The 27,505-nt window shown below is 51.5% G+C and overlaps 1 protein-coding gene across 1 annotated transcript; it reads right to left on the bottom strand.

Annotated features, from left to right (window-relative positions):
• Positions 1-613: 613 nt before the first annotated feature.
• NDUFS3 (NADH:ubiquinone oxidoreductase core subunit S3) lies at positions 614-27,496 on the bottom strand. Its single transcript, XM_040409238.1, has 7 exons — positions 27,374-27,496; positions 24,570-24,629; positions 21,233-21,330; positions 13,228-13,377; positions 10,628-10,753; positions 8,474-8,593; positions 614-886 (listed from the first exon to the last, which is right to left on the bottom strand). Exons 1-7 carry the CDS (start codon positions 27,420-27,422, stop codon positions 713-715), a joined length of 777 nt encoding a protein of 258 aa, XP_040265172.1. The 5' UTR covers positions 27,423-27,496; the 3' UTR covers positions 614-712.
• Positions 27,497-27,505: the final 9 nt, after the last annotated feature.

The following is a 27,505-nucleotide window of genomic DNA, read 5'->3' as shown; positions in this document are numbered from 1 at the left end:
GCTTGCAACTAACAATGTATGAATATCAGTCAAAGAAATGTGTACCGGGAGTGCGCCACCATCTCCTTATTCTTAAATACAGGGGTTAAGATTACCATCCGTACATATCACTCAATGCACTTTGTGGGGGGAGGTCACTGTTATCTCCCTTACCTTCGCTATTGAACCATAGAATACCATCTTGGCTAGTCTGTCTATGGACTTGGCATTGCGGGTCTGCAGGCGTCTCCATTGTCTCCGCTGTTGAATTCATTACTGTGATCTGTGTATTTGCACATATTCTAATGTATCTGACTAATATGTTAGATTTGCTGCTCATCTCCTACAATGTTTGGGTTATGGGGGATTTTGTTATTGTATTTAATGAAAACATTTGTTTTTACTTTTACTTCAATAAAAATTATCTGATTTAAAAAAAAATATTTAAAGCTCAGCAACTCCTTCAGCAGCCGCCATTCAGAATGCAAGAGTCACTTTGTGGCAGACTGTACTCTGTCACTGGATCAAGAGCTTGTGGCAGAGTGAACCCTTTCATTTTAACAGCTGAGCCCCCTACGTACATCTTCCGACGTGTGTCAATGACCCTTCACTTCTTACTAACACCCAGACACGATTACTTTCCAAGACTTCAGGAGTTTATTCTAAGTATGTACATAAATAGGTTTTCTAGGTGTCACACAGGACTGCAGACATCCACGGGTAAGCGCTGCTTTTATTTTGTTTCTTTTGTTTCTTTCGTTTCTCCTGCCTCCAGCTTTGGGCTCTCCGGCGCCTCCCGATAGGCCGGGAAGGCCTCCCATGGGCTGCTCAAGTCAAATTTTCGGAACTCCTGCGACAGCTGCACTGGTTCTGCCACCACGCGCTTCACCTCATCATCGTAACGAACCTGGGAAAGTCATTAAACAAAGTGAAGCCACACTATGCTAATCGCCGCTGAATCAGGGCAGAATCATTGACCATGCCCCCATACCAAATTTTCTATCTTCTGTTAGATTTAGGTGAAGTTTTCCTTTAAAGTGTGAACTGTTATTTACCTAAATAATCAGCAGGATCAACCCTATTATGCCTGGTAGGGTTGACAATGCTGATTGAGAGAATACCTGATTTATGCCTGTATGATGCACCGTCCCAGAGAGAACTTCGCTTTTAGTAATGTGCTAATTAGCTAGTTGGAGCACCAAAGGGCTGGCCAAAGTCCTTAGAACACCAGTATGTAAACACCCCTGCAGCGTTAGCCACCCCCACTCCCCTGGATTGACAGGGCTAGACATCTCCTGGGATCCAGGTGAGGGGGGAGTGGCTAAATCTGCAGGTGTGTTCACAAACTGGTGCTCCAAGGGATCTGACTGGCCCTTTGGTGCTCCAACAAGCTAATTAGCATATTAATAAAAAGCAACATTTTCTCTGGAATGGTGCATCGTACAGACATAAATGAGGTATCATTTTAATCAGCATGATCAACCCTACCCGGCAGTGTGCCTGGCTTAATAGACCTGATCATGCTGACGGATGCTCTTTAACCACCTAACTGTTTTGCCCCAGTCCAGCAGTGGGAAAAGTAGCTAACTGGAGGGCTGCTTTAGATGCTGCTATCTCCTGAATGGTAGCAGCTAGAAACATGCAACTGTTTGACATTCCAAGATTTCACACAATACCAGAATGACAGCAATCTGTTCAGTACAGGGGAAGATATCACTGATAGAAATTGGGATGCTGTGAATGCAGCTGAAAGTGAAAGTAAAAACGAGATTTTTGTATAACTTACCAGTAAAATCTCTTTCTCGCTCTTTCCTTGGGGGACACAGAAGACCTTGGGTATAGCTCATCTCCCTAGGAGGCGTGACACTAAGTGAAGACTGTTAAGCCCCTCCTCCACAGCTATACCCTCAGCCTGGAGAGAGAGACTGCCAGTTGCGTGTCCAAGTAGTGAGAAAAGGCAAAGTCCAAAAAGTGGAACCAACAAGCCCACTACCCAAAGGGTAAAACAAACTCGGAAACAGTCAGAGAAGAACAAAGAATGGGTGGGTGCTGTGTCCCCCAAGGAAAGAGCGAGAAAGAGATTTTACTGGTAAGTTATACAAAAATCTCGTTTTCTCGCCCAGTTTCCTTGGGGGACACAGAAGACCTTGGGACGTTCAAAAGCAGTCCAAAGGGGGAGGGACCACAGCACCAAGGCGAAGCACCCGAAGGCATCAAAAAACCCGCCGCCTGCAGACCAGGCGGCCCAAGGCAGCATACGACGAAGACCGAGTATGCACCCTGTAGAACTCAGTAAGGTGTGCAAGGAAGACCAGTGACCGCCTTGCACAAATGCATGGCCGAAGCCTAATGCCTCCGGCCCAGGAAAAAACCGACAGCTCTGGCAAAATGAATGGTGACACCAAAAGCAGAACTCTGCCCTTGGTGCGGCAACCACAGCAAGAGCCACTCTGAGAAAGCGGAGGAAAGCCACCCTGGAGGCAGTCAACCCTTTGCGCGGACCTCCTGGAAACACAAGAGACCGAACGTCGACAAGAGTCGGAGATCTCCAAGTAAAAACTGCAAGGCCCAAACAACGTCCAAATCGGTGAAGTGTCCGTTCCCGGGGGTGGGAAGGGGAGGACAACTGCCTCAATGAAATGAAGGACAAACACCACCTTCAGAAGGAAGGAAGAGACGGAATGGAGAACAGCCCTGTCCTGGGGGAAGACAGAAGGCTCGGAACAAGAAGGGCCGCCACTCAGGCACCCGTCAGAGACACGATGGCTACAGAAACCCAACCGTACAGGACAGAAGGAGTAGAGAGGACTTCTGTAACGGCTCCAAGGAAAAAGTGGAGCGCCAAGAGCCCAGTATGTAGTTCCCAGGATGGTAACGGAGGGCAGTACAAAGGAACCCAAGAGCCGCTCCATGGAAGAAATTCCTGACAGGCCCAGAGGGTCGGGGAACGCTGAAAGAGGAAGGACAGGAACGACACTTGATACCTCAAGCAACAGAGTCCCAGCCCCAGGTCCAGGCCGGACTGGAGAAAGACAGAACCATGGAGAGAGAAAGGCAGAGTGGGGGAACGCCCAGCTTCCCACAGAACCCCAGGTAAAGCCCTAAGTCCTACAGATCCTGGACGAAAACTCGGCTAGAAGCGAACACTAGCGAGCCCACTAGAGTCGTCTGGGCAAGCGGGCGAAAAACCCAATGATCCGTAACACGGGCAGAACGGTCGGTAGAACTGGTCCCGTCGGCCCCGAGCAAAGTTGTCCCGTATCCACCCGGAGTGGGGGAGCAGACGGACAGGAACCGAAGGGTCCGCCCAGCAACCGCCCGATGCCAGGACAAGACAAGCTAAAGCCTAAGCCGATGTAGCCACCACAGGAAGACGGACTAAATGGTAGTCCTCCCAAGTTACCGAGAAGGTAAATCCATAACAGAAACATTGCCTAGAATGGAAAAAACGCAATCTGCACCCAGCGGGAGGACAGAACGCGGTAGACCAGTTAGATAGGCACACAGCTAGTACAGTCAGTGTGGACAAGATGGACAGTACGAGGCCAAAAGGAACACCAGAACCATCCACATGAACAACCATGCTCTTCCCAGAGGGGAGGGCAGAGAAGGAACATCCTCTGAAGCGTGGCCGGAACAGAAGCCACATCGGAGAGATCCGTACCGAATGGGAGCCAAACAGAACCGGCGAGAAAAGGCAGTCGAGACAGAGGCCGGGATAACACCCTCCAAACAAAGGAGGAGTGGGCAACAGAGAAGCCATAGGACAGCTCAAAAGCAGAACCCCGCTACACTGAGACGCCCGGTTCACCGCCTCGCAGAAGGCGAATACCCTGAAGAACTCAAGGTGGAGGTCCTCCGGACCTGGGTAAGCGAGCACCCAAGAGAAGTTGGGTGACCTTCCCAAGAAGAGCGGCCCGAACCTGGTAGGAGGAAATAGTAGCAGGCGAGGGGACCGTAGTCCCGCCAGAGCCAACATAGAATGCGAAAGGCGCTGCAGACAGCACTCTCGACCATGTGACCACTAGCGCAGGGAAACAATGCTGCGGGAAGACGAATGGGTACGTGTCTAGGAACCACGAACACTCCCCGGCGGAAGGGCCAACGAAATGAATGAGCACCGCCCAGCTCGGAGCAGTAGCGAGCAGAGAGGCCGTCTACTTATATATAAGGCATTCATTTATTGTTTGTTGGACAACACCTTAGGCTTACACAGGTGGACAGAATGATCTCTTTGGAGAATAGTGCAAGGCTTGCTGCAAACACCGTCTCCCAAGAGGAAAAAAATATGTCGCAGGAGGAAAGGAGGCATACGTACGAGTAACCCCGTAAGCAGTGAGAAGGCCAACCCACCTACAGGATGAGAAGGTATACACGGCCCAAACAACGCACAAGAACGTCCGCTCACTGCAAAAATATCACTCAGCGAAGAAGGCCAGCCAGAGTGCCACAGTATCTACGGAAGTGCAAAGTGCAAACTGAAAAGGAGTTATGCACAAGACTAGTATGGTATGCAATGGAACGCAAAACTGACCGCCCCGAAAGGGGGGAAATGTACCTGGCAAATTACAGTCGGCAAGGGTGCAAAAGCCCGCCCCAAAAAAGGGGGGAATGCCCAAGGCCGTACCTACGTCAGAGAAGTAGGGCATACCATACTTCGCCCCGAAGGGCGCCATGCACATAGCCACACAGTATCCAGCAGGAATGCAGGAGGTCCACCTAGTGAAAGGGGGACATGCACAGGGCTATCCTAGCATTAAGTGAGTGTGCAACAATTCACCCAACACCGAAACTTCGTGAGAGTGTAACTACTCCCAATGAAGGGGAACATGTGCAAGTCCAATACGGCACATACAAGGACAGCCTAGAATCTCGTGAGCGTGCAAAATTCCACCCATGGAATGAGGGGTGGTCACGCACAAGGCCAGCACGGTATCCAATGGGAGCGCAAGCGTTCCACCCATGTTAGAGGGCCATGCTCAAGGCCAGCAACGTATCCGGTGAGAGTGTAGTATGCCGCCCAGAAAAGAGGGGGGGGGGGGGTCATGCACATGGCCAGCCTCGCATCCAGGGAGAGTGCGATCAGTCGGTGAGAATGTGTGCATGTCACCTGAAGGAGGCATGCCCATGGCCGGCAGCGAATCCAGTGAGAGTGCGTACACCGCCCACGGAAGAGGGGTCATGCATATGGCCGGCAGCGGATCCAGTGAGAGTGCAAGCACCCCGCCATGTATGGGGTTCATGCACATGGCCAACAACGTACCGGCGAGAGAACATCACCGACCGAGGGAGTGTATGTATGCCGCCACAGGGAAGGAGGCATGCCCAAGGCCGGCAGCGAATCCAATGAGAGTGCATCATACCACCTATGGAAAGTGGTCATGCACATGGCTGGCAGTGAATCCAGTGAGAGTGCCGAATGCCGTCCACGGAAGGGAGTCATGCCTATGGGCGTCAGCGATCCAGAGAGTGCAGCGTTCCGCCTATGGAAGGGGGTCACGCACATGATCGGCAACAAATCCAGTGAGAGTGCAGCGTTCCACCAATGGAAGGGGATCGTGCACATGGCCAGCACCGTATCTGGTGAGAGTGCAGTATTCCGCCTAAGAAAGGGGGTCATGCACAGATCTCAACGAATCTAGTGAGAGTGTAGCGTTCCGCCTATGCCATAACTGGAGAGGGTGACGAATGCTGCCTACAGAAAGGGCCGCATGCACTTGACCAGCGCCGTATCGTGAGAGAGGGCTAGGAGGGTAAAATGACCCTGGCTGCGCCGCAGCCGGGGAGCGCGACATGCCGCCTAAGGAAGGGGGGCATGTACTGACATGAGGCTGCAGCGTCCTGCGCAGCCCACAAGTTATATATATATTTTTTTTTAATATATATATAACAGGCAGAAAGGGGAGCCACCTACAGGGGCACGGCGGAGGAAGGGGGGGGGGGGGGGGGGGGGGAAGTTAGCAGCCATACAGGCCCATCTGAAAACCGGCCTGTACCCAAAGGGTTAAACAGGGATCCGGCCTGGAGGGCGGCGCTGCGATCCTCTGGGGGCAGCCATACAGGCACATCTGAAGCCGGCCTGTACCGCGGCGCTGCGATCCCCTGGAGGCACCCATACAGGCCCATCTGAAGCCGGCCTGTACCCAAAGGGTTAACAGGGATCCGGCCTGGAGGGCGGCGCTGCGATCCCCTGGGGGCGGGGGAACCTCCCGGCGGGAAGAATTCCCGCCTGGAGAAGTTCCAGCCCCCTCCAACAGAGGCCGGAATTTTGCGGCCTAGTAACTGTAGGCCGTGAAGCCGGGGCCTAAATCTTTAGCGGCGCCCGGCTGACCGGGGCCGCACAGTATTCAAGTACCGGCCGGGGAACGAAGCGGCGCATGCACATGCCGGCCGCGGGGACCCGGATAGAGCGCCGGGATCGCGGCTGCAAAGTCTGCGGTGCCCGGCCGACCGGAATGTTCAGACGGTCGGCCTGGGGCTGTTGGAGCATAGCGCTCATATTGCAGGCCGCGGGTGCCCACCACGCTGCCCGGAAGCGAGGACCCTGCACTCGGCAGCCATTTTACCCATGGAGCGGGCCCTGGCTTATAACAGCGCCCCATGGGGCCGACAGCCACAACCACCTTGCCCTTGGGCCGGTGCCCGTGAGGGCAGAGGAGGGTCAGGGGCAGCAAGGCTCTGGCCCTGAAGCAGTAGCCGGTAAGAGGGAGGGGGACCCTGAGACCGGGTGCCTGTGAGGGTGGGACGCCTGCATAACCCCTCCGTCAGGGGCAGCTAGTTGCGGACCTCTGCAGCTCCCCAGGCATTCTTCTTGTAGGGAGAAGGGTGCCAATGACCTATGGAGGCCAGGAGAGAGGGAGCAGAATGTCGCCCTGCGGCAGCCCAGGGGCCAGCCTAGGTCTAGCAGGGACAGAAGGGTCCATAGGCCCAGTATAGGGTCAGGCACGCAGGAGACCGGGGGGGTGGGGGACGTAGGGCTGGAGAAGCCTCTCTTACCACAGCCGTCTTCACCCTCGGTCCGTTCCAGCAGGGTCGCCCCTTCAGCTACTGGCACCGTAGTGGCAGGACGCTGGAAGAGGGACTTGGCGTGCGGGCGACCCTTGCGCTGGCGGGATGTAGGGGAGCTGGGCTGCCCTGATCCACCTTGCCTTCTGTGGGGGAGGCAGCAGTGCGGGTGACCGGCACTGGCGCAGCTCAACCCCGGGAGAACAGAGAGGTCTAGTGCGTCTCTGTTGTCCCTGATGATCTGGAACAAAAAGAAAGGAAAAAAGTAAAAATCTCAAATTTAAACAAGGAGAAACCAGCCCTGCAGAGCAGGGAGTGTCTTGCCTCCTTGGACACTAAGCAAAAACTGTCAGTCTCTCTCTCCAGGCTGAGGGTATAGCTGTGGAGGAGGGGCTTAACAGTCTTCACTTAGTGTCACGCCTCCTATGGAGATGAGCTATACCCAAGGTCTTCTGTGTCCCCCAAGGAAACTGGGCGAGAAAACAGGTCTTACCCACGATTATTACCGACTCCATTTCAAACAGTGATTTCTTCTCTGTTGCTTGGACCTGTATAAAAGCCTGGAATGTCAGGCTTGCTTCTTTCTAGCTGCTACCATTCAAAAGATAGCAGCATCTAAAGCAGCCCTCCCCCCTCCAGTTAGCTACTTTTCCACTGCCTGAGCTCGACTTGAGCAAAACAGTTAAGTGGTTAAACCCCGTGAAACCAAGCATACTGTAGGGTCAATCCTTCTGATTAAAATACCACCTCACTTGTTAAAATCTATGGTCCTGCTCAGGAGAAATCAAGACTTTTATTCATTATGTTAATGAAGGCTTCAGTGCACCAAGGGACAGGCCCTAGCTCCTCAGCTCCCCCCCCCCCCCCCCCCCCGAATGACAGGGCCAGGCATCCTCTTGCCTGACCCTGTAATCCAACGCATGCCCCGTTGAATCTTCAGTCGGTGCATGCGCAGTACATCTGTCAGCTTTCTTTGCTGCCGAGATGTTTACCGCCCATGTGCCAATTGAAGAGTCAATTTAGATACATGCTGGCAGAATATATTTGGGTACGTCCACATGAGACGTATACATGGTGGATTTGCATGAGCCAAATCTGCAGTGTCTCACAGTAAAAGCAAAGTCGATGAGATTTAGGGCTCATGCACACAAACTTATTTTCTCCCCATTTCTGTTCCGTTTTTTTTACAGATCTGTATGCCGAACCATTCACTTCAATGGGGCTTGAAAAATACAAACTGAAATGACTCCGCGTGCATTCCGTGTCCGTATGTCCGTTCCACAAAGAAATAGAACATGTCCTAGAATAAAATAAAAATCTGCAGCGTAAACGGACCTGCGGTTCAGATTGTAAATCCACAGCATGTCCATTTATGCATCAGATATCCACCGCGGATCTCACCCTTTGAGGAATAGCAGCAAAATCTGCAGCAGAAATTTTGCTCCATGTAGCCTTACCCTAAAGTCTTCCCTGTGTGAAAATGACTTACCTCCACATATCCGGACAGAGGGAAGTCCTTACGGAATGGGTGCCCCTCAAAACCGTAATCTGTAAGGATTCGTCTCAGATCAGGATGATTGGCAAAAAAGACGCCATACATGTCCCAAACCTAAGATGAGAGAGGAGCAGGATTAGTAATTTCCTATCGGTTTTTATATTAGAACGATGTGTCATATGTGGTCACATACAGTCAGGTCCATAAATATTGGGACATCGACACAATTGTAACATTTTTGGCTCTATACATCACCACAATGGATTGGAAATGAAACGAACAAGATGTGCTTTACCTGCAGACTGTCAGCTTTAATGTGAGGGTATTTACATCCAAATCAGGTGAACGGTGCAGGAATTACAACAGTTTGCATATGTGCCTCCCACTTGTTAAGGGACCAAAAGTAATGGGACAGAATAATAATCATAAATCAAACTTACACTTTTTAATACTTGGTTGCAAATCCTTTGCAGTCAATTACAGCCTGAAGTCTGGAACGCATAGACATCACCAGACGCTGGGTTTCATCCCTGGTGATGCTCTGCCAGGCCTCTACTGCAACTGTCTTCAGTTCCTGCTTGTTCTTGGGGCATTTTCCCTTCAGTTTTGTCTTCAGCAAGTGAAATGCATGCTCAATCGGATTCAGGTCCGGTGATTGACTCGGCCATTGCATAACATTCCACTTCTTTCCCTTAAAAAACTCTTTGGTTGCTTTTGCAGTATGCTTTGGGTCATTGTCCATCTGCACTGTGAAGCGCCGTCCAATGAGTTCTGAAGCATTTGGCTGAATATGAGCAGATAATATTGCCCGAAACACTTCAGAATTCATCCTGCTGCTTTTGTCAGTAGTCACATCATCAATAAATACAAGAGAACCAGTCCTATTGGCAGCCATACATGCCCACGCCATGACACTACCACCACCATGCTTCACTGATGAGGTGGTATGCTTAGGATCATGAGCAGTTCCTTTCCTTCTCCATACTCTTCTCTTCCCATCACTATGGTACAAGTTGATCTTGGTCTCATCTGTCCATAGGATGTTGTTCCAGAGCTGTGAAGGCTTTTTAAGATGTCGTTTGGCAAACTCTAATCTGGCCTTCCTGTTTTTGAGGCTCACCAATGGTTTACATCTTGTGGTGAACCCTCCGTATTCACTCTGGTGAACTCTTCTCTTGATTGTTGACTATGACACACATACACCTACCTCCTGGAGAGTGTTCTTGATCTGGCCAACTGTTGTGAAGGGTGTTTTCGTCACCAGGGAAAGAATTCTTCGGTCATCCACCACAGTTGTTTTCCGTGGTCTTCCAGCAAATAATGAGGGAATAACACACACCCGGCCATGGAACAGCTGAGAAGCCAATTGTCCCATTACTTTTGGTCCCATAACAAGTAGGAGGCACATATGCAAACTTGTAATTCCTACACCGTTCACATGATTTGGATGTAAATACCCTTAAATTAAAACAGACAGTCTGCAGTTAAAGCACATCTAGTTAATTTCATTTCAAATCCATTGTGGCGGTGTATAGAGCCAAAAATGTTAGAATTGTGTCAATGTCCCAATATTTATGGACCTGACTGTATATACTACAGTACATACAGCAACCAGAGGATCTAATAGATGCGGAATGAGGACTATCACAAACTGTTACTAGGGCTACTTTCACACTTGCGTTGTTGTTTTCCGGTGTTGAGATCCGGCAGAGGATCTCAATAACAGAAAAAAACCTTTCAGTTTACTCCTCATGCATTCTGAATGGAAAGAAATCCGTTCAGGATGTCTTCCGTTCCGGCAGCATTCCGTTTTGTGAACGGACACAAAACCGCTGCAAGCTGCGGTTGTGTGTCCGGTCATAAAAACGGGAAAAAATGGATCCGGCACTGAAAACAATGCAAGTCAATGGTGACGGACCCATTGACATTTTTTCTGTTTTGTTTTCACACAACCGCATCCTGATGTGCAAAATGAAAACGGATCCGATTAATTCCGGTACTGAGATCCTCTGCCGGATCTCAATACCGGAATTAACAACGGAAGTGTAAAAGTAGCCCAAGTCTATTAATGGATGGGACTCATTTTCATGTATTGTGTAGAGTTTAGACGAGCAACGCCATCATACTGAAACACGATAAGTAGCTCACCTCCCTCTCATACCAATTTGCAGCTTTATGGACAGAGACAATTGAGTCTATGGGAGTAAGTTCATCTGCGTAGGTCTTCACACGGATCCTGGAGTTATACCGCAAGGACAGTAAGTTGTAGATAATCTGCAATGGAAACAGAACATGCTGAAGGGTTCAGACTTCTACAATGCACAGTCCTCTATGAAGTGTAGAATTATCGGGGCTGTGCTCAATTTTAAAGTTAAAAAGGCTGTCCCAAAAACCATCTACTGCGGTTTTCGAACCAGCGAATCTGAATACTTTTGTAATTGCAGCATGTAATTAAAAATTCAGTACAGCCACTCCGTTATTCAATAAAATGTATAGCGCCACCTGCTGTTTGCTCTTTTTCTCATTTCTACTACAACTTGTCCCGCAAAAAACAAGCCCTCATAAAGCTATATAGAAAATGGGAAAATAAAAAAGCTCTTGGAACGCGACGATAAAAAAAAAAAAAGGAAGAAAAACGCTCAAAACAGGCTGGTCACTAAGGGGTTAATATAAATCTTGCAGAGCAATGAATGAGGAGATCTCTGGATCCATGTGAGGTGCAGGGCTGGTTCTAGCGTTGTCAGAAAGAGATTGTCCTGTACTGTATGATGTGTCATTTTCCTTTTTTTCACATTAATCATGGGAGAACTCCTTTAAACTATCTGATCAGTAACGGGCAGACCAATGAAATGGACCTTCACCAATTCTGAGAATCGTCCAGACCCCTATCCTAATGGAGGGGCAGGAGGAGCATGCGCCCTGCTGCTTCATTCCTTCTGTATGGGACTGCTGGAGATATCAGATGGCTATCTTCAGGAATCACACACAATACAGTGGGAGGGCAGGCGCTCCATCAGGACCGGGGAATGGGACTGTAGGCTCCACACTGTAATAGTGCCCTCTTTAGGCTGCACACAGTTATAGTGCCCCCTGTAGGGTCCACACAGTTATAGTGCCCCCTGTAGGGTCCACACAGTTATAGTGCCCCCTGTAGGGTCCACACAGTTATAGTGCCCCCTGTAGGGTCCACACAGTTATAGTGCCCCCTGTAGGGTCCACACAGTTATAGTGCCCCCTGTAGGGTCCACACAGTTATAGTGCCCCCTGTAGGGTCCACACAGTTATAGTGCCCCCTGTAGGGTCCACACAGTTATAGTGCCCCCTGTAGGCTCCACACAGTTATAGTGCCCCCTGTAGGCTCCACACAGCTATAGTGCCCCCTGTAGGCTCCACACAGCTATAGTGTCACCTTTACATAGTAATATTGACCCCCTTTAGTCCCAACACGGTAATAGTGCCCCCTTTACCTGTCACGTGGTAGTTGGCTCAAATGTCAACCAGAACACTTTAAACAGAACAGCTGCTTGCATGGACAAAGGCACAGGGCTGGGATCCAGGACACTGCACCACACATGCAAGAGAAGAAGGGAGCGCTGCTGTGCTGGGGCTGTGCTCCTGATGGATTTGTGGCAGTGCAGCCCCAATGGTAGTACCCCACACTGAGCAGCTGCAGCCCGTATTCTTCACTCGCATACACATCGCTGCGCTCTAGCGCTGTGCTTACAACCGAGGAGACATCTTTTCTGTTGCTAATCTGCGGAAAGCCAAGTGGTTTAAATCCTTTTCGGAACGGGTCCCAGTCACTCCCCCAGCACCATAAATATTACGCCCCCGCCTGAGTCAAGACTTGCATGTAAAGCTGGGTTTATATTGGGCGATTGTCAGGAAGGAAGCATTCCTTCCTGACAGTCGGCTGCTCGTTCAGTGAAGAAGCCCCCGCTGCATTTACATGCTGCGATCTCCTTCACTGTATGAGGACGAGGGGTCGCTATTGTGATCACTCGTCCTCGTACAGAATCATGGTTTCTGAGCAGCAGATTGCTGTTTAGACTATTACTGTGTTGGGACTAAAGGGGGTCAATATCACTATATGGGAACTAAAGGTGACACTATTACTGTGTGGAGCCTACAGGGGGCACTATTACTGTGTGCAGCCTAAAGGGGGCACTATTACTGTGTGTGAACTAATGGGGGCACAGTTACTGTAAGGGGACTATAAAGGGTCAATATTACTGTGCAGGGCACAAAAGATGGGCACCATTATTGTAAAAAAAGCACTATTACGGTATGGGGCACAAAGGTGGGACATTGTCACCATCTGAACCACTATGGAGCGTTTGTGTAAAAGGTGGGGAAAAAAAAAAAAGTGGTGAGGGTGCTGGAAAAGTGAGGAGCCTACGCCATCTGGGTGGCAAATTCTTCAGTGTCGCATCATGGTGAGAAGAAATCTTCCTTGTGGTGTGGACCGGATCGAGAAGGAAAGGGACAGTGAATGACTCCAATCATGGAAGACGTCAGTGGATAGGACTATACTGTAATAACGTATCGTCCTCATAGCTCCTGTGTATTGCTGGGGGATCACTGTATACTAGTAATATGGGCTCAGTAACAGTGTGGTGGTAATATTCAGAAACGATATGGCGGTGTTATTAGTCCCTTGCACTGTGGTATTATGTACTGGGTTCTGTCCAGTTCTATTGTGGGGCCCACAGGATTCTAGTTACGCTGCTGCTCAAGCTGGTGATTACCTCAAAGCGGTTCTGCCTTGTAGGGATATCTACGGCGGTCAGGTCAGCCAACGACTTAAACTGAGCGTTGGTGTGATCTCGGAGGAAGATCAGGACCGGGATTACTCCATCAGGATGAATCATAATCTCCAGTTCTTCATAGCACGTGACCTAAGAGAGAACATCACTTGTAAGAAACGAGCACCTACCGCGCTCCAGCAGCTACTAGTAGATAGTGGTTAGTTAGATCTTGTTTTCGGCTTCTCCTTTATTCATTCCCCTCCGTAGATCAGCAACAGGAAATATTCGGAAACCGGCCACTGCTCGCCATACAATTAACATGCACATTAAGGGTTTTCCTTTAAATGGGAGGGATCGGGTACGATAATATATGGCACTGGATGGCAATGTTGCTATTTGGAGTTAAAGAGACTGTCCAGGGTTAGAAAAAAATTGTATCTTTTTCTATAAACAGCGCCACACATGTTCAGAGGTTGTGTGCGGTACTGCAACTTAGCCTCATTCACTTCAATGGAGCTGAGCTGCAATATCAGACACAACCTATGGACAGACATTGTGTAAGGCTGGACACATTTTGTTAAAGGAACATAGACGGTTAACAAATCTCTAAATTCAAGGGGTTGGCCACTAGCTATCATACTAGCTGCACAGGGCCCTGCCCATCAGCAGACTCCATTCACTTAGGGCTCATGCATTCGACTGTGTGCCGGCCGTGTCCGTATTGCGGCCTGCAAACAGCAGGTCAGCAATACACCGGCACCGGCCGTGTGCACCCAGCATCATGGATAAGGACCCATTCACTTAAATGGGTCCGCAATCCGTGAGGAGTGCATGCGGACCGTCGGATGCGGATCCCTGTCCCCTTTCAGTTGAATGGGTCGGTGACCGTGCAGGAGCCTTTACACTGGGCATGGACAGGGGAACAAGCGCAGTCTGTCCCCATGGTAAGTGAATGGAGGCTGCTGCCAGCCAGGGCCCTCCCATTTGGGAGCGCTGCGCTGGGAAGCAGGTAAGCGGACATACATGTGAACATATATTAGACATACTAAACAATAGGACATTGGCTCCTTTGGTTAAATAAGGAGACTTTTGTATTACTTACCAGTAAAGTCTCTTTCTCGCTCTTCCTTGGGGGACACAGGAAACCATGGGTATAGCTCTGCTCCCTAGGAGGCGTGACACTAAGTGAAAGCTGTAAGCCCCTCCTCCATCAGCTATACCCTTCAGCCTGGAGAAGAGACTGCCAGTTGCGTGTCCAAGTAGTGAAAGATAACCACCAACCGGAAAAAGAACTGTCGAGCCCCAACGGGGGCAACCAAGCCGGAACCACAACTGTAACCCAAATGAAGGGCGGGTGCTGTGTCCCCCAAGGAAGAGCGAGAAAGAGACTTTACTGGTAAGTAATACAAAAGTCTCCTTTTCTCGCCCATATTCCTTGGGGGACACAGGAAACCATGGGACGTTCCAGAGCAGTCCCAGAAGGGAGGGACCAGAACAAACTCAACCAACACCAGAGGCATCAATCAACTGCCGCCTGCAACACCAGATGGCCTAAAGCAGCGTCAGCCGACGCATGAGTATGCACCCTGTAGAACTTGGTGAAGGTGTGCAAGGAGGACCAAGTGGCCGCCTTGCAAATCTGCTCCGTAGAAGCCCGATTCCTCTGAGCCCAGGAAGCCCCGACCGCTCTAGTGGAGTGAGCGGTAACACCAAGGGGCGGAACCTTGCCCTTGGCGAGATAAGCCTCATTAACAGCCATCTTGACAAAACGGGCGATAGCCACTTTGGATGCCGCCATCCCTCTGCGCGACCCTTCCGGGACCACAAAGAGCGAGTCAGTATGCCTGAAAGAGCTGGTTACTTCCAGGTAAATCTTGAGCGCCCTGACAACGTCCAGGCGATGAAGCTTCCTCTCCCGAGGGTGGGAAGGGGAAGGACACAAAGAGGGGAGAACGATGTCCTCGTTCAGATGAAAGGCGGAGACCACCTTAGGAAGGAAGGAAGGGACCGGACGAAGAACCACCTTGTCCTGGTGGAACACTAGGAAAGGTTCCAGACAGGAGAGTGCAGCCAATTCGGACACCCTCCGAAGAGAGGTGACGGCTACAAGGAAAATAACCTTGCAGGACAGAAGTCGCAAGGAAACCGTCCGCAGAGGCTCGAAAGGGGAAGCCTGGAGCGCTGAGAGAACCAGGTTCAGGTCCCAGGGCGGTACCGGAGGACGGTACGGGGGAACCGCGTGAGCCACGCCCTGAAGGAAGGTCTTGACAGGACCAAGGGGGGCCAGTGGGCGCTGAAACAAAATGGACAGCGCAGAAACCTGACCCTTCAAAGAACTAAGGCCCAGCCCTTGGGCCAGTCCGCTCTGCAGGAAGGACAAAACGGTGGGGAGAGAAAAGCGGAGCGGAGGAATCCCCAGATCGGCACAGAACCCCAAAAAGGTCCTCCAGGTCCTATAATAGATCCTAGAAGAGGACGGCTTACGGGCGCGGATCATGGTGCGGACGACGTCCGCAGAAAAACCCCTACGCGTCAGGACGGTGGTCTCAACAACCACGCCGTCAAACGTAGGGACCCTAAACGCGGGTGGAGGATCGGTCCCTGAGAGAGAAGATCTTCCCTGGCGGCAGCGGCCAGGGCGCGTCTGCCAGGAGCAGCATGAGGTCGGCATACCAAGACGGCGGGGCCAGTCCGGAGCGACCAGAATCACCGAGACGCCTTCCGCCGCTATCTTCCGAAGGACCTTGGGCAGGAGAGGGATGGGAGGGAATATGTATGGGCGCGCGAAGCCTCGCCAAGGAAGAACGAGGGCGTCGGCTCCGCAAGCTCCCGGATCTCTGGCCCTGGACAGTTAGGCGGGGACCTTGTGATTGAATTTTGAGGCCATGAGGTCCACGTCCGGTATGCCCCAACGAAGGCAAATGGCCTCGAATACCTCCGGGTGAAGAGACCACTCGCCGGGGTCGACGGTGGTGCGACTGAGGAAGTCCGCCGCCCAATTGTCCACCCCTGGAATAAAAATTGCAGATAGGGCCGGGACGTGGGCTTCCGCCCAACGGAGAATGCTGGTGACCTCCCGCATTGCTGCAGCGCTGCGAGTGCCCCCCTGGTGGTTTATGTACGCCACAGCCGTGGCGTTGTCCGATTGTACACGAACAGGATGACCCTTCAGCAGATGAGTCCAGTGTCGTAGAGACAGAAGGGCCGCTCTCAGCTCCAGGACATTGATCGAGAGTTTGGACTCCGAAGGAGACCAAATGCCCTGGACGGATCGGGGAGGAAACACGCCTCCCCAGCCCAAGAGACTGGCATCGGTTGTAACCACCAACCAGTTGAGTGGCAGAAAGGACCTGCCCAGAAGAGGGGACTGTAACCACCAGCGGAGAGATGACCGCACCGGAGGCGATAGACGGAAGGGATGATCCAGAGACTCCGGCGATTTGTCCCAGGAGGAGATGATCGCCCGTTGGAGAGGGCGGGAGTGAAACTGCGCAAATGGGATCGCCTCGAAGCAGGCAACCATCTGCCCCAAGACCCGCATGCAGAAGCGGAAGGACGGTCGACGGTGGAGAAGGAGACCCCGAACCGCTCCACGGAGGGTCAGACGTTTTTCCGAGGGAAGACGTACCTCCGCCGCTCCTGTGTCTAAAAGCATTCCCAGGAAGACTAGCTGTCTGGAGGGGGGAAGGGAGGACTTGGGGAAGTTGATGACCCAACCGAACCTCGCCAGAGTCTCTAGAGTGAGATCCACGCTGGCAACCGCTTGAGAAAGGGACGGAGCCTTGATGAGGATATCGTCCAAGTACGGTAGCAGAAAAACACCCCTGGAACGGAGTAAGGCCAAAACCGGGGCCAGGACCTTGGTGAACACCCGGGGGGCAGTTGCCAGCCCAAAGGGAAGGGCGACAAACTGGAAGTGGAGGTCCCCCACGGCGAATCGGAGGAAGCGATGGTGACACCGGGCTACCGGAACATGGAGGTAGGCATCCTGTATATCGATGGAAGACATGAAATCTCCCTGCTCCAGGGAAGCCACCGCGGAACGGAGGGACTCCATCCGAAAGCGTCGAAGGAGGAGAAAACGGTTGAGCTTTTTGAGGTCCAAAATAGGCCGCACCGAACCTCCCTTCTTGGGAACTACAAAGAGGTTCGAGTAGAACCCTTGGAACCTTTCCTCTAGAGTAGGGGTGCACAACGTTTCCTGGTTGGGGGCCACATTGCCAGACTGAACCAATTAGGAGGGTCGAAATTAAAATTTGAAGGTGTATTAACAACTGAAATATTGTACTTATGGAATATTGAACACACATTATATACTATTAATCTCTAGTTACACTTCCAGGACTTCCATCTAATGGGAGAAATACATGAAAAATACATGTGAGCAGCCACAAGACATAGGCATACATGTCAGTTACCAGATGGTTGGGGGCCGCACAGAATAGTATCAAGGGCCGCATGTGGCCCCAGGGCCGCAGGTTGTGCACCCCTGCTCTAGAGGAACGGGGGTAATCACCCCCCTGTCCAGTAAGGCTTGAACGGCCGCGGAGATGGCAGCCGCGCTTTTCGGGTCCCGCGGCGGGCGGGAGCGAAAGAACCGATCTGGAGGGAAGGATGCAAATTCGATTTTGTATCCGGAGGACACAATTTCGAGGGCCGAGGCGTCGGAGACGTGAGCCATCCAGACGTCCCTGAAAAGGAGGAGCCGGCCCCCCACCCGGGTGGGTGGGGGCGCGCCTTCAGGCAGAGGACTGCTTTGCTGCGGGTGTGCGGGCAGCCTGCGGCTTGCGCCAGGAGGGCTGGGCCCGAAAAAACGGCTTCCTACGCTTGTCCTGGGGAGGAGCCGAAGCGGCAGCTGTGGTGGGAGCCCCAGAGGCCCTGCGGGAAGACCGAAAACGAGACGCACCAGGGCATCCGCGGGGGGCGCCCCTTGCTTGGGGTTGAGGAAGATGGGTGCTTTTACCACCCGTGGCCTCCGAAATAAGTTCGTCTAGGCGGACCCCGAAAAGGCGGGAACCCGCAAACGGTAGCCCCGCCAAGGAACGTTTGGAGGCAGCGTCCGCTTTCCAAACCTTTAGCCAGAGCTCCCTCCTGACGGAAACTGCCAGGGCGGAGGAGCATGCAATAAGGGCTCCCGCATCAAGGGAGGCCTCACAAACAAAATTCCCGGCCCGAATAATAAGCTGGGCCAAGGAACGTAGGTCCTGGATGGGGACGTCCGAGTCCAACTCCTGTTCCAGCTGCGCACCCCAAGCAGAGATTGCTTTCCCTGCCCAAGCAGAGGCAAAAAACCGGTCTGAGAGCAGAACCGGAGGCAGCAAAAATGCCCTTGGAAAGGGTCTCCATGCGACGGTCCTCCGCTGACTGAAGAGAGGACCCGTCGGGAACAGGGATGGCCGTGTTCTTTGACAGCCGGGCCACAGGGGGGTCCACCTTGGGTGGGGAAGACCATGTGGTCACGACATCGGCTGGAAAGGGATAGCAAATGTCCAGCTTCTTGGGGCTGACAAAACGGGCGTCCGGGCGAGCCCAAGCCTTAGACACCACAGAGGAGAAATCAGAGTGGATTGGAAAGACTTTTGAGGCCTGCCTGGGTCTGATAAAGGAGACGCTAGCTGCGTCCGAGCTAGGGGGATCATCCTGCACCTTAAAGGTGTCACGAATATCAGAGATGAGCTGACCCATCGCTGAGGCTAGCTTGGACGGCAGGGCCGAGTCCATTTCCAAATCTGAAACCGCCAATTCACCTTCAGAGAGCGAATCCTTTGGAGAGGAGAGGCTCGTCTGGGTGCGCACGCGTGGCGGGGAGAGTGAGGCCTCAGAGGAGGAGGCTCGCTCTACTCTAATACGCTTCTGAGAGTGCCTAGCTCGGGAGGGGTCACTAAGAGAGAGTGAACCCGCTGCAGCGGCAGAAGCAGTGGACCCGGAGGGCGCGACAGTCAGAGAGGCGTCCTGCGGGGTAGGTGGCCTGTCTATTAGGCGGCCCACGACATGAGTGAGGCTTTCCACGGCCTGGGACAGGGATCTAGACCAGTCAGGCGGGTCAGAGGAAGCAGGGAGCGACACAGCGGGCGACTGAGGCTGCGGTGGAGCTCGGCATGCAGTACAGTGCGGATCAGACTGCCCCCGGGGAAAGGGTTCCCTACAAGCAGTACAGGCATGGTACCAAGGCTTGGCGGCTGCAGAAGGGTCTGACATGGTGGAAAAAAGATGTTGCACTTAAAGTGGGAGACCCCAAAGAAAAGTGGTGGCACGGAGGGGGTTAACAGTCCTACCAGACCCGGATGATGCAAGTGGCAGCGGTAAGGGGAACAGACTGAGGAGGCTGTGGAGGAGAGGCAGCAGCACGGAGATAAATGGCTTCAGGATCGCACGGCAGAGAGGATTCCACGCAGCACTGAGAAGTGGAGCCCGATGAAACCGGAAGTAGCGGAGCGCATGTAGGAAGCTCCGCCCCCCCTCTGCCGCGCTGAAGAAGAAACAGAGCCGCGCGCGCGCGGCAAAATGATTTTAACCCCCAAGGATGATGAAGTGCCGGCCTGAAATGGCGCCGTTCACGCCAAGTAAGCGGCCCCCGCCGCGCCTGGATGTGGCAGACGGCTTGCTTTTTTCCTGCAGCCGTCCCCTGAAGGCAGCGTCCCTGCCAAGGACTTGCCCAGATAAACTCCCCTGCCCGGTAACGGTCCCGATATGGAGAGGGGGGGGGGGGGGGGGGCGCACGATGTAGCAGTGGCCATGTAGCAGTGGCCAAGGGGGATGTAGCAGTGGCCATGGGAGCCCAGGAGGCCTGTAGCAGCGGTGGGAGGGAGGAAGGGGAGGCTGGAGCAGCCACTCTCACCATACGCTGTCTTCGCCCTCAGTCCATCCAGCGGGGGTCGCCCCTTCAGCTCCTGGCACCGCAGTGGCAGGAAGCCGGGGGAGGGACTTGGCGTGCGGACGACCCTGAGCTGGCGGGACGCAGGGGAGCGAGGCTGCCCTGGTCCACCTTGTCTTCTGTGGGGGAGGCGGCAGTGCGGAATTACCGGCACTGGCGCAACTCAACCCCGGGAGAAACAGAGGGGTCTAATGCGCCTCTGTTGTCCCTGTAGGTAGAAAAAAAAAAAATCGAATTAAAAACAACAAATAACGCAAAAATAAAAAATCATAGGAAAACAACCCTGCATAAGCAGGGGGTGTCTTGCCTCCTTGGACACTAAGCAAAAACTGGCAGTCTCTTCTCCAGGCTGAAGGGTATAGCTGTGGAGGAGGGGCTTACAGCTTTCACTTAGTGTCACGCCTCCTAGAGAGCAGAGCTATACCCATGGTTTCCTGTGTCCCCCAAGGAATATGGGCGAGAAAATAGCTATTACAAGCGGCAGGTAGGTGCTGTTCCCAGCACATGTGCCGCTAGTAATAGATGGTAAACCCCTTTAAACTATGTCTTCAACATGATGTCTTGGTAGAGGAGCATACCTACAGCAAGAGAGGGCTGTATACAGACCCAGGGGGTGCTGGGTGCAAGAAGCCATGCTACCTTGCCCAGTGTATTTCGATACAGAGGGATAGGGTATTTGTTCCTGCTGTAGAAAAGCTTAATCCAGACCCTGGGTGCCAAATATGAAGGTCATACATATATATATATATACACATTTAAAGCTTGGAGGGATCTGTCATTAAAAATAGAAAATGATAAAAAAATCTATTTCCAATGGCAGCAAAATGTAAAAAAAAATAAAAAATAGAAAACATTCACTACAGACGCAGTGACATGAGGCCCTCTAGTGGGGGAACGTGACACACAAAGGATGTCTATTGGAATTGTGAATCCCCCCGCCTTTTATTTCTATAATCTCCGGCACCCCAGCTGTTTTAAAACTACCACTCCCAGCATGCATACTGGCTCTGCTCTCCTAAGAACTCTCATAGAAATGAATGGAGCATGCTGGGAATGGTAGTTTCACAACAGCTGGAGTGCCGAAGGTTACCAACCTCTGCTATAGAGGGTAGTGGGCGCAGACAGACTCACCTGAACCTGCTGCACATACTTGGGAAGAATTTCTGCTACATACTCTCCGAACGCAGTGAGCTGATTGGTCAACACTGTGTCTGCAGGACGAACCGTTGCTGCAAAATAAATAAAAATAAAAAAACTGATTTAACAAGATACAGTAAGAGACACACCCACAACAGAGGAGAGCTCCTGCAAAATCTAGATGCCTTACAGACAACGTACATAGGCTTGTAAGAAAGATGAAGGAAACTGCAAACCTCCTAGAACACAGAAAAAGGCTGTATATATGTCACACAGTAAGGCTACTTTCACACTGGCGTTTCTGGGTCCGCTTGTGAGATCCGTTCAGGGCTCTCACAAGCGGTCCAAAACGGATCAGTTCAGCCCCAATGCATTCTGAATGGATAAGGATCCGTTCAGAATGCATCAGTTTGGCTGCGTTTGGTCTCCGTTCCGCTTTTGAGGCGGACACCAAAACGTTGCTCGCAGCGTTTTTGTGTCCGCCTGACGATGCGGAGCCAAATGGATCCGCCCTGACTTACAATGTAAGTCAATGGGGACGGATCCGTTTTCACTGACACAATATGGTGCAATTGATCCGTCCCCCATTGACTTTCAATATGAGTCAGGATGGATCCGTTTTGACTTAGACTTTTATTTGAAAGAATAATCTGAACGGATACAAGCGTTTGCATTATCGGTGCGGATCCGTCTGTGCAGATACAAGACGGATCCGCACCGAACGCAGGTGTGAAAGTAGCCTAAGGCCTTATGCACATGAGCGTTGTTCTGGTCCGCATCCGAGCCGCAGTTTTTGCGGCTCGGGTGCGGACCCATTCACTTCAATGGGGCCACAAAAGATGCGGACAGCACTCTGTGTGCGGTCCGCATCCGTTGCTCCGTTCCGTAGCCCCGGACAAGAATAGGCATTTCTACAATGGGCCGCCCGTTCCATTCCGCAAGGCACACGGGTGGCTTCCGTGTTTTGCGCACCGCAAAAAACGGAACGGTCGTGTGCATGAGGCCTAATGCAAGAAAGGGGACTGTGAGCTGGTCAGATGTGTCTACGGCAGGGATGCTCAACCTGCGGCTCTCCAGCTGTTGCAAAACCACAACTGCCAGCATGCTCTAATAGCTGTAGGCTGTCCAGACATGCTGGGGATTATAGTTTTGCAACAGCTGGAGGGCCACAGGTTGAACATCCCTGGTCTACAGCAATCATCACAAAAATTAAGCCACAAAATACTTTCTTCCTGCCCCAGAATAGGCTGTGCAGAGGGTACCACAGCACTGACCGGAGCTCTATAGGTATGCCCTACTATGACGGGATCTGTCAGGAGATTAAAGAGGACCTGTCCCCTCTCCTGACATGTCAGTTTTAGTAACTACTTGTATTCCACATGTAATAGCAATACTGGAGCATCTATTCTTATGACTATGTTGTGCCAGTTCTTTATTATTCCTGCTAGAAGTTATGAATAAATTGCCAACAGTCTGCAATAAAGGTACAGATGGGTGTTTACATTTGGGGGGGGGGGGGTGTCCTTGCACAGTCTCACATTACTAGTAACACCCAGCAGTACCTTTACTGCAGACTGATGGTAATTTATTTGTAAACTTCTAGTAGGAATAATACAGGAATGGCACCGCACAGAGGCATAAGAATTGATGCTCCAGGATTGTTATTACATGGAGGATGCAGGTGGTTACTAAAACAGACATGTCAGGAGAGGGGACAGCATCTCTTTAAAGTAGCTATCTTGGAGAGAATGGCAGTGTGGCCAATGTTATATGACGGGGACTCAATTGAGGGACTGCAGTGCAAATCCAAACCACTGGAGGAGGGTATTATGTGCATCTATGACAGCACATCTGCCATCAGGAGTGGAATTACTGCCGGGGCCCAGCACACTACGTCCTGATGCCGGCCAGCCCCAGGATTTAGTGTGTGTGGTACCTGGTAGTGAAGAGGACCCAGGAGGGGTAAGGATATACATTGTTTTGTCTGATCTAGGCTCAAAATTAGTTTTGGGGCCTGGTGTGGGCTACGAATGAGTTTCGGGGGCTGGCGTGGCCTCCGAATGAGTTTCGGGGCCTGGCGTGGCCTCCGAATGAGTTTTGGGGCCTGGCGTGGGCTCCGAATGAGTTTCAGGGTCTGGTCTGGGATCCGAATGAGTTTCAGGGTCTGGCGTGGGCTCCGAATAAGTTTCGGGGTCTGGTCTGGGCTCCGAATGAGTTTCGGGGTCTGGCGTGGGCTCCGAATGAGTTTCGGGGTCTGGTGTGGGCTCCGAATGAGTTTCGGGGTCTGGTGTGGGCTCCGAATGAGTTTCGGGGTCTGGTGTGGGCTCCGAATGAGTTTCGGGGTCTGGTCTGGGCTCCGAATGAGTTTCGGGGTCTGGTCTGGGATCCGAATGAGTTTCGGGGTCTGGTCTGGGATCCGAATGAGTTTCGGGGTCTGGTCTGGGATCCGAATGAGTTTCGGGGTCTGGTCTGGGATCCGAATGAGTTTCGGGGTCTGGTCTGGGATCCGAATGAGTTTCGGGGTCTGGTCTGGGATCCGAATGAGTTTCGGGGTCTGGTCTGGGATCCGAATGAGTTTCGGGGTCTGGTCTGGGATCCGAATGAGTTTCGGGGTCTGGTCTGGGATCCGAATGAGTTTCGGGGTCTGGTCTGGGATCCGAATGAGTTTCGGGGTCTGGTCTGGGATCCGAATGAGTTTCGGGGTCTGGTCTGGGATCCGAATGAGTTTCGGGGTCTGGTCTGGGATCCGAATGAGTTTCGGGGTCTGGTCTGGGATCCGAATGAGTTTCGGGGTCTGGGATCCGAATGAGTTTCGGGGTCTGGTCTGGGCTCCGAATGAGTTTCGGGGTCTGGTCTGGGCTCCGAATGAGTTTCGGGGTCTGGTCTGGGCTCCGAATGAGTTTCGGGGTCTGGTCTGGGCTCCGAATGAGTTTCGGGGTCTGGTCTGGGCTCCGAATGAGTTTTGGGGTCTGGTCTAGGGCTCCGAATGAGTTTCGGGGTCTGGTCTGGGCTCCGAATAAGTTTAGGGGTCTGGGGTCTTATTTAATTTTAAGCTCTAGTCTGTTTTTTTCCCCCTAACAAATAATAATAAAGCTGGATGTAAATAGGTCTATAATTTTTGGAACAAGACAACATCTTCACTGTAGGTTCTCAGCCTGAACCTCCAGGTGACGCAGCTTCCGGTAACCAGACTACTAAGTAGCTGAGTACTCCTGTAATACAACATGGAGAATGGAGGTACTGCAAGGTGTGGCCTCCACGGCAATACTACAAGCAAGGGAACTCCAAATAATCAAATTTGGGTGACGATCCTTTGCATACCCATACTTACGTTGCGTCTCTGTAGTGGAGCCCTCACATCGCACTTGTGGCAGCGCGCGGATGGTGGAGGCTGCAAGGAACAGAGACACAGTCAGGAGAGGAAGATATAACACAGAGGTCATTAACAGAGTACTGGTCCTAGACAAGGCAAAACCTTCAGACAAGTGTGTCATCTACGTGGTTGGTCTGAAATTTCTGCAAAATGTAAGACCTTATCTAAAAGAGTGAAGAATAAGAAAGCCCAACTCTGCTTGCTGTCAGTGATTGGACACATAGTGAGTACCGGTACTGGCCTGGTCCTGAGACTGCCATTTGTTATGATTGAGTGCTTTAAGCCCCAGGACACAATAAAGGTTTCCTTAAGCTTTGTTCACATCTGTGCCATGGCTGCTGGTCATACGGTGCCTGGCAGACCCTACTGACGGGTCTTTCAGGAGTCCCTCTGAAGTGCCTGCCGCATTGACAGCAAGAATAAAGATGCATGCTGGGATATGCTTGATGTCAAATGATGGAAACCTCAATGGATGGGCCAAAGACAGAGGTGGACTGAGCCTTATACCTTTGATCTCCAACCCTGACAAGCTGGGAGTTACAGTTTTACAATAACCGAAGAGCTCGGAGTCCAGAGGAGATGTCACCCAATGAAGGAATGCTTTGATTTACTGAAAGCAAGCAGAGTTATTCAAAAGATGCAGGCGCAGCTCAAGGTGTTGTATGGTTGCCTTCACAACTGATGCTGCATCTTCCATTGCAAATGTCATTGAAAGATGCAGCTCAGGCTCTCTTCACATCTGTTTCGTCATGGCTAACCTCCGGCAGTCCAGCTGTGGTGAAACTACGACTCCCAGCATGCTCCATTCATTTCTATGGAGTTCAGAGAACAGCCAAGCAAATGTACATCTTGGGAGTTGTAGTTTAACCACAGCTGGAGAGCCGGAGGTTAGCCATCACAGTAAAAGGGTCAGACACTGACTTACAGGGTAGCATCCAATAGGTGGCACCAGAGAGTCAGGTGACATCCTCTTGGATTAGAGCAGGCATCCTCAAACTGCGGCCCTCCACCTGTTGCAAAACTACAACTCCCAGCATGCCTGAACAGCCTACAGGTATTAGCCTACAGCAGGGCATTGTGGGAGTTGTAGTTTTACAACAGCTGGAGGGCCGTAGTTGAGGATGCCTGGATTAGAGCTTATTTAGATTCCCTTTAGCCCAAGGGGCATTGCCGGCCTATAAGTCTCTCTATGCCAACCTGGTAATCTCCACAATAACAAGCTTTTTTCCCCCAGACACAGGGAGATGTGTGCCCCCGACATAGATATGAGCATAACTCTTCATAAAGCATTATTCACACTTGTTTTTTTTAGCTATAACCAGTAGTGGATCCTAAACACAGAAAATTATAACACTGCATTTTTTTTTACACCTGCTCTGTGCATCACCTCCTGATTTTGGCTTCAAAATACTGATCTAAATATGCAAGTGTGAATAAGGCCAAGACTGAAAGCCCCTTTATCTGTCAGCAGTTCTAATCTGGATGCAACGCCGAGGGATATGTAGCCGCTATATAAGCAGCATCTTGGTCCTCCAGGACCTTGATCACAGCAGGAAATCTGTGGGAGTAAAACACTTCCATTTCCTCTTCTCAATCTACCAGAACCAGAACCAGATTTACTGCCTTGATCTTGGTCCTTAACTTTGGCAGCGAGGTCTTCGTGTGATATTCCATATTCCCGCAGTTCAGGAATAATTCTTGTTCTTTTGTGTCAATAAAAATCATTGTTTGTAATAAAGTAAATGGTGTAGATTTCATAAACTAATTGGAGGATTTGGTTCCTACTACTTAGCACTACTGACCCCGAGTTACATCCTGCATTATACTCCAGAGCTGCACTCACTATTCTGCTGGTGCAGTCACTGTGTACATACATTACATTACTTATCCTGTACTGATCCCGAGTTACATCCTGTATTATACTCCAGAGCTGCACTCACTATTCTGCTGGTGCAGTCACTGTGTACATACATTACTTATCCTGTACTGAGCCTGAGTTACATTCTGCATTATACTCCAGAGCTTCACTCACTATTCTGCTGGTGGAGTCACTGTGTACATACATTACATTACTTATCCTGTACTGATCCTGAGTTACATCCTGTATTATCCTCCAGAGCAGCACTCATTATTCTGCTGGTGCAGTCACTGTGTACATACATTACTTATCCTGTACTGAGCCTGAGTTACATCCTGTATTATACTTCAGAGCTGAACTCACTATTCTGCTGGTGCAGTCACTGTGTACATACATTACATTACTTATCCTGTACTGATCCTGAGTTACATCCTGCATTATACTCCAGAGCTGCACTCACTATTCTGCTGGTGCAGTCACTGTGTACATACATTACATTACTTATCCTGTACTGATCCTGAGTTACATCCTGTATTATACTCCAGAGCTGCACTCACTATTCTGCTGGTGCAGTCACTGTGGCAACTGCCGAGGCAGTGTGCATGCTGGGATTTGTAGTTCCACTAGCAAACACTGGAAACCCAGGATTTGCCTACTCTGCAATCAGTGCATGTTGGGAACTGTAGTTCTGTACACAGCTAAAGGGACCAGAGTTGTATGACCTTTGCGCTAGGCATGCTGGGACTTGTTGTCCTACACAGAAAGCAGCCAGCAGAGACAACCCCTGACTCTCCAGTAACCAGTCAATGCTGGGACTTGTAGTACCACTGCACCTATTTGGTTCCCCCGGCCTGTCTGATACCATGGCGATGCACGCCTGCTCCCCCCGCACCCTCGGCCTCACCTCCCCGGAGCAGAGCCCGCTGGGCTGCCCTTACTCCCGCAAGCATCATTGCCCCCGGACGGACAGACAAGGGCAAGCGGTGCAGGGCGGAAGTCAAAGTAAACCTGACAGTTCCGCCTGCGAAAGCGCGCC

This window comes from Bufo bufo, chromosome 10, assembly GCF_905171765.1.
Source record: "Bufo bufo chromosome 10, aBufBuf1.1, whole genome shotgun sequence".
Taxonomy (NCBI): Eukaryota; Metazoa; Chordata; class Amphibia; order Anura; family Bufonidae; genus Bufo; species Bufo bufo.
This window is presented reverse-complemented; position numbering and strand designations above follow the sequence as displayed.

Bases quoted from the DNA above. Each gene is read 5' to 3' on its own strand.
- NDUFS3 (XM_040409238.1), bottom strand. From the start codon at position 27,422: ATGATGCTTGCGGGAGTAAGGGCAGCCCAGCGGGCTCTGCTCCGGGGA. The intron at 10,754-13,227 runs GTAATCACCAGC...TTTCCATTGCAG, and splicing joins CAAGGCAGAACCGCTTTGAG to ATTATCTACAACTTACTGTC. The intron at 887-8,473 runs GTAAGTCATTTT...TGACTTTCCCAG, and splicing joins CTCTGTCCGGATATGTGGAG to GTTCGTTACGATGATGAGGT.